We start from the raw sequence: 7996 nt of genomic DNA, 5'->3' as shown, positions 1-7996 counted from the left end.
TAAAAGTGAAAACAAGAATAGGAATCATATTCTCTGGTGAACATATTCAAGAATGAAAAAAAAAAATGATAAATTGTTTTCAACATACTACTTCACGACCTTCATGTCACCTGCATATTAAGTATTGTAAATTTCTGCCAAAGGTTAATAACTTAACAAACATTGCATGTGTTCATGAAATGGAGATAAATCCACTAATAACCTCTAAAAGTTAACTATTCACGAGTACATGCAAAAGAGAACATTTACTTGTATCGACGAACAAAGTTTTCAAATAAAAATCTGAAAAAAAATCTACAGAGAGCGTTGACTTTGATGAGCATGTGGAATCATATCTACAACAGCAGGAAACAGAAAATAGGTTTTTCTAACGGGCAGTATAGTGAAAGGAGAATTGTTAAGGTCAATGTCAATCGTGGATATTGTTAACATCTTTGTTACACAGTGCTTTAGGAAATACACGCCTTTGATGGGTAATGCACATACATTTGAAGGTTTCCTATAATGAGTCAACAATTGTCGTATTGTGTAGATTCCAAAGAAACCAACTACATTACACGCGGTGTTTGATGTTTTTCTTCATTTACTGAAAGCTGCTATTACAGTGCACAATTTGCCGTAAGTACAACTTTCTTGTATATAAGCTTTATTCGTGTAACACGTAATCATTTAAGGAATCTTATTCAGTTGTTACCGAGTTTTACTGAGATGATTATCGTAAATCTTGATTACTTATGTCATATGAGACATGGTTTATTTCGATCGCCACGTGTAGCACATGAAATGCGGCATGTTGAGTGGGGGGGGGGGGAATTCGGCATAGCAACCTACACAAGAACCCATTAAGTTTATAATTTAGCGTAAATATTTTGCGTATTCTTGTCGCGTTTCAGTTCGTTGACTAGTCGAACATTTGTGCACAGAGAGATAAAGATAAACGTCCAGTAGTTGACATTCAGCAGCAATGAAGCAGTGTATACGCTATTATCTGCTTCGTTTATTCCCAGTAAAGTGTAATGACGTCTGTACATTCAGCGTAATGACGTACTACGTGTACAAATAATCTGTTTGTATTACGTATGGAGAAGTTAGCAGTGTTGAAAGCTGACATTATCATTATCTGAAAATGTAATAAAAACGATGTCCAAAATTTAAATGGAAGTGTGTATATATTATGATCTAATATAGTACAAGGAATCTAGCACGTCATTCACTGAATGTGATTTCTGTTCATCTTATATTATCATAGTCTTGGTTTTGTTACGTACGCAGGGTGGTAATGGAGATCCATTAATTGAAAGACCTAATTATACTATATTACTACTCCAGTTAATCTAATTATAGCATATTTCCCCCTATTCTAATTATTCTAATTATATATTTCTATTCGTACGAGTTGTAGGTAAAAAGCTTTTTTCTTAGCTTCAATCCAAGGCTTGTTCAACCGTGTCAAGGAGCCTTGTCACGTTGTTTGTTTGTTTGTTTACTTGGTTAATTATTTCCACCATGAACAATTCAGACAAAACATCACGATAAGGAACATAACGAATAACTGAATACCACTATATACTATGTTTACAGTGAGTTTGGCCCTTGATCGAACACATTTGGTTTAAGAACTGATCTCGCACAATACAAATGTGAAATCGACATGGAACAATGAAATATATTTCTCCCTATATTTTCATATTTTAAATCGAGTATCAAGAGACAAGTTTTCAATTTACATAATTTATGTATACTCAATTTTTTCAAGAGTGGATCTGGATATGCAACATAGCTTGAAAGTATTATCAGTCTGACAACCGTTTTTGTAATATGCAAATAAGTTTCAGAATGTACTCGTATGTATGACCCCAAATTTCTATACAATACATCATATGTGGTTGAATGAAGCAGTTACATACCATAGAATGCCAGAAAACCCTTTTCTTACTAGCCTAAGTCCATGTAAATATTTCCCGACTGTTTTCAAAACCTGTTTTTCAAAATGTTCACAGAGAAGTGTTCCCAGTAATTCACTACTAGTTTGACGGGCCATTATTTTACATATTCACATTCTCGTTGTCATGTGAACCACCGGCGTAAATTTGAAACACGTGGCGCTGATGTAGAAGATTTGACGGTCCCAGTGAAATACTAGTTTCATTCATTTTTCGTATTTGCGAAATACAAAAACTAATCTTACAACAAAATAATTTATTTTGCAATTTGGAGGAAAACTTTGCCCATGTTGCCAGTGACCTTTTTTTATCCAATGTAAACGTGCCAATCAAGGGTTTATTCATTGTCAAACATTACTGTTCAACAATATTCAATAACCGTTTACAAATAAACAATATTTCAAGAGCATCTTATTAGACACACTAAACACTGGCAACGTTAATTTGTTTAATTCTTCAAATACCATTCTGAGAAGCCTCCTAACAAAATTCAGATTTTTTAATTAGCTAGAAGGATTCATCTGTGTTTGAAAAGAAACAACAATAAAAAAACGTTTTTATGTATATAAAAAAAATATCTGAAAAATCCCTCATTAGAATTATTTATTGACATTTCACCAACTAATTATGTTAATTCCTTTTGGAAACGGTCGTGTGAAAGACCTATATGACATCAATTCAATTTTTACTCAATTTTACAGGATATGGCGGTAAATTGTGTCAAATGCTTTCCTACAATCAATACATATACCCAGTCCAGATGACCCTCTATCGAGATGAGTATTAATCGTAATAGTTAGGTCAAGTAAGGATGATGTTGTGTTTCGTTTTCCCCAAATTGAAAATCATTCAAATTGGAAATCAGTAAAAGTTGCTTATTTGCTTGTTTTTGAATATTTATATATGTATATATATCGGCCCGTAGAAACACAACTTTTGTCACTGTCTCCTGATTCATTTTTTAAAAATTTTATTGTTATTCCTTGCTTGCTAAATTTTTCTGACATTTCTTACAAAACATGTCAACATATTGCGACAACCTGTATAGCTCTTGTTGATACTAGCATTTCCTGGATGTTTATTTTTGTGTTGTGAATTATGTTTCCTTTTTGGAGACCAGTATACCAAAATAATACCATCTACGTACGGAATACTATTATATGCATAGCAATCTACTACATATGAAATTAATATTAGTATTTCATCGAGACATATGTCTATACACTTTAAACAATCTGGAAGGTTGGCGTGCTATGTTTACGGTAGACTGCTCCTATTCTATTTTTCCGTTACGACACATTTCAACGAAAATCGACTCTGAATGAGTAAATGCTCCTAATTTGATTATGTTAAAACATAGTCCCTCCACTTGAAGGACTGTGGTTAAAAAATACAGATGAATGAATGTATATAACCCCTGCTTTTACCTTCTTGACAATTTTGAAATATTAAATTATAAAATGGTATTTAAAATAAGGTTTCTGATGTATATTCTGATAACCAAGGAATACACATGTTATTGGAAAACAAACGTTCGGTGAAGCTTGAAAACCTATAAACTCATCAAAATTACATGCACATATGCAGAGCAACAACATTCTATTTCGTTACTTAGCAACGGATATGCGAGGGGGACTATAAATTATGTTTCAAAATGGGTGGGCGGACCGTACTCTTTTGACATTTTCAATAGTTTTTTTCTGTTTTGATATAATGCGGACTGCTTGGCAATGATAGGTGCATTTTACCATGATTTTACACTAGTACATGTATAGTTGCGTTCGTGCACATGTCATTAGAAGTCAAAACGCTGGCCCGTGCTAAGAAAACGTGTGCGAACGCTTAGGCACGGGCTAAGTACGGGTTAAATCCGTTTTTAGTAGCGTTCACGCACAGCGATTTAAAAACCAAATCCTTAGCACGGGCTTGGCTGAGCTTCCAAAACGCATTTTTATGTCACAGTCAGTGCGAGCACACTAATTTGAAGATATTGTTCTTGAGAAAACACAATTGCGTCTATCCGATATGCCATCATATGAGATTATTCTAATGGGAAGGGCTGGGGCAGAAGGGACAGGCGCCCTCTCGAAAAAATTGATCTGACGTTTTTATTTGCGGCTAATTCTATCGGTGGGGGCGCTGCCACTCTGTAACATGTACATCGATCTCTGTACAGCCATATATATTATATTATCTTCGACAATTTGGCTAAATAGCCGTGTTTAATTACAAGAAATAATATTAGTTAAATAACTTTGTAATCAGTATGGGACCAAAGAAACGCACTCAAATTGTTACTCAAAATGATAATTGTGACATGGCATATGACGTCATGTATTTTGTAGAATTTATGTATGTTTTTTGACTCAATGGGCATAAAACTAATTGCACCGACATACAACATCATATACGCCGGATTTTACATACATGCAACTAATTATACATACTTATATATATATACATACATCCGACGTGTACCGATCTACGACGAATTATACCGACAAATACCGAGTTATACCGACCTAAAATGAAGTATACTACAAACGTGCACCGGCTTACCAGCACAGACATACAACGGACTATAAAACCATACACCAGAAAATACCGAAATATACCGATTAGATTAACGCATACCGACATACATTGTGAACTTGCTGTGATAATTAGTCTTTTTAATCTCTTTAAATATATTATTTTCAGAGAACTGCAAGTTTAAGTGCAACTCAAAATTGCTTTTCCTGTTCCATTGACGATGAATACCCGCCACGAGAAGCATGCCAATGATTACGACATAGCAACAACGACACAGCACAAGTTGCGTTGTTCGGAGCGGCAGTATAATAGACAATGTCGCTACCATAACGTGAACTACATACGGACAAAGACTATACTCGTGATGGAATATCAGCTGAGCACCATGGATTTAGATTTCCGGCAAAAGATAATGAAGAAAAGACTAGAAAGATTGAAGATGAGGAAAGGCGATATTGAGCGGCAAAAACGTCAAACGAATACTCCACAACTACCAACAATTGCACGTGCAAGGAGTTCTGTATCAGCACGGCTACACGAATCAGTGGCAAAGTTTGGTTTACATTCAGTCGATGGTTCGTCTAGTACTCAAATTTTGCCAAAGTCAACACAAGAAGACGACTCGGATTTGGACACCCCTACTGTGGTGAAGATTAAAAGCGTTCTTGCTAAATGGAAGACATATAAACGAGAGGAAGATGTAGAAAGTTGCGAAGGTTTAGCTCTTAGTGATATAGTGTACCATAGAGACTATTCGGAAATTACCAAAATAGCACCGCTGCCGATGTACGCAAAGGAGAACCACCTAGCAAGCATAAAACAAGGTGGCATCCACCAATGGCTTGGCATAGACGAAAAGCGAAAACTGAAACGCGCGCCAAGCAGAAAATCGCAAATCAATTCGAATATCGTGCTCCCAGTAAACAGAGTAAAGAACACTGCGTCTTCGCTCGAAGATAAGAAACAAATTTCATTTGCAGCGCTTGTGCAGGCGGTCATGGCCATGAAAGTATCCGGCGTTAATGTCCATTAATGTACATGTAACCAGTATTGGGCACTGAACGTAACTATAGTAATACACACTACACGTAACTAGCAGGTGGTATATCAGGTAGCCAGTGGAGGAAACGATCATAATATGTTATTAACTTTGAACACTAAATGCAACCAGTAGTGGACACAGCGTGACATGTAACTAGTAGTTGATACAACATGTAACCAATAGAACACCTGACATGTAACCAATAGTGGAAATGACATGTAACTAATAGTAGACACGACATTTATCTAGTAGTTCAAACGGCATTTCTAACCAATAAAGCACTTAACATGTGACTAATAGTGGATATGTCATGTGACGAACAGAGGGCGAAACATGTAATTAATACGGTAGTATTAATTAAACCAGTAGTAACCCTGTAATTATTTATACTTATCTTTTTATGTTACTTCTATTGCAACCGACACTTCGCTATTGCTGAGTTTGATGTACTCACGAAACACGTTATCCTGTAAACTCTAGATTACCGTAGCGCCACCATGAGTCAGCACGACGGTATTCTTTTGTTGACTTGTACACAGCGTTATACGATCCAGTAACGTTATCACAGGTGATCCAACTGACGCAGCGACAGTGTACTTAGGAAACCTTGTTAAACACGCTTTTCAAAGAACTAACAGATGATGAATATGATATTTAAGACCACTTTGATCTGTTGTCATTCAAAATATATTTGCACAAAGTTAAAAACGATTTCGGTATAAGTTTGTAATTTGCATAAACTATACTTTCATGTATATTTCACGTTCATTTCTATTGTCCTGTTGCAGACCCTATTTCAAGAAGATTCATATGGTAGCGAATATTTGAAAATCCCAAAACACAGAATGGTGAAATTATTCCAAATTGAATGACTCTAAAACATATTGAATTAATTGTTTGAACGTCTTGTCAAAGATTAAGTATAGTAAGCTGCGTAGAGACATTATTCAAATAGTTGAATACTTATTTGCACCCTAAACAAAACAAAACTTTCAATAAGATAAATATTTCTGTCTTATTTTTGAACATGTTCCACGGCAAATAGGGAGATGTAGACTCCTCAAAAGATAGAAAAAAAGTGAGTTTCAATCAAAAAGTGCTAAAAATGTGCACTTCAATCTTAAAGGGTGGCAGTCGTCGTGTCGCGTCCTGTTCGATATGGGACTCATAGCGACGTATACAACGCGTGTAAAATATACATTGTTTATTTACATGAAATTCGAACACGCGCTGCGCGACGACCACCGCGCTTTAAACAACCCTTGTGAACGATCCTGATCTATCTAAACAATAATTTTCACGTTTTAATCATACAATCTAGGTGCTGTTAAGCCAATTTGTTTTTTGTGCATTCTTGAGGTATATATGTGCCTATCATTTTATTGCACATTTTAATAAGAATTACAAGCATCGATTTCAAGGACAATGTGATATATACCATCCACGTGATTAGGATATTCTAAGAAATACGATCATATCTGTATTTCGATATGTCCTCATGAGAGGAATTACATTAAAGGGCGGTGGTCGTCGCGCAGCGCGTGTTACAATTTCATGTTAAAAAACAATGTATTTTACAAGCGTTGTATACGTCGCTATGAGTCACAAATCGAACAGGACGCGGCACGACGACTGCCGCCCTTTAACTTAGCAATATCTAGTTACAGTGATCGGTTCTTGTCGATTTGCATGCTATTAGTTTGCCAGTGGCCATATTTATTTATAATTAGAGCGAGTTGATTTGTCTCACCAAGCATGATTGCAGCAATTGCTGCGTGGCTGATTTTTTACATGTGCCTTTATCGAGTCGCAGTGTATACGTCTTCAGATTATTATGTCTGTGTGTGCAATATTAAACTGATCAATGTATCATATCTGTTTGTTGATTTCTAATGATTTATATATTATTTGGAATTGTTTATTGATAGTGTTTGATAACAATTGTAATAGTAGAACACAATTACTTGTCTTTTATTTGTGGATGGTCATTTTCACCTGACCTTGTGTCTTCAAGTATTATTTTTAATCCTGAATCACACAACCTAAGTGCTGACTAAATCCTGCACATCTGTAAGGTAACTCCAGCGAATATTGGTTACACGTCATGTAACCAGTAGTGAACACAACATGTAACCAGTGGTGAACACAACATGTAACCAGTAGTGAACACAACATGTAACCAGTGGTGAACACAACATGTAACCAGTAGTGAACACAACATGTAATCAGTAGTGAACACAACATGTAACCAATGGTGAACACAACATGTAACCAGTAGTGAACACAACATGTAACCAATGGTGAACACAACATGTAACCAGTAGTGAACACAACATGTAACCAATGGTGAACACAACATGTAACCAATGGTGAACACAACATGTAACCAGTAGTGAACACAACATGTAACCAGTGGTGAACACAACATGTAACCAGTGGTGAACACAACATGTAACCAATGGTGAACACAACATGTAAC

At 35.7% G+C, this 7996-nt stretch overlaps 1 protein-coding gene across 2 annotated transcripts; it reads left to right on the top strand.

Annotated features, from left to right (window-relative positions):
* Nucleotides 1-543: 543 nt before the first annotated feature.
* On the top strand, nucleotides 544-7491 carry LOC144345857 (uncharacterized). Of its 2 annotated transcripts, none has more exons than XM_078006928.2 (2): nucleotides 544-618; nucleotides 4644-7491. In XM_078006928.2, exon 2 carries the CDS (start codon nucleotides 4696-4698, stop codon nucleotides 5506-5508), a length of 813 nt encoding a protein of 270 aa, XP_077863054.1. In that variant the 5' UTR covers nucleotides 544-618; nucleotides 4644-4695; the 3' UTR covers nucleotides 5509-7491. The 2 variants fall into 2 exon arrangements, with proteins under 2 accessions (XP_077863054.1, XP_085363262.1); XM_085507136.1 differs by lacking the exon at nucleotides 544-618 and adding an exon at nucleotides 2696-2748.
* The last annotated feature ends 505 nt before the right edge of the window (nucleotides 7492-7996 follow it).

Source organism: Saccoglossus kowalevskii, chromosome 2 (genome assembly GCF_978046115.1).
Source record: "Saccoglossus kowalevskii chromosome 2, keSacKowa6.1, whole genome shotgun sequence".
NCBI lineage: Eukaryota > Metazoa > Hemichordata > Enteropneusta > Harrimaniidae > Saccoglossus > Saccoglossus kowalevskii.
Note: the sequence above shows the minus strand (reverse complement) of the source record. Positions and strands in the feature narration are given on the sequence as shown.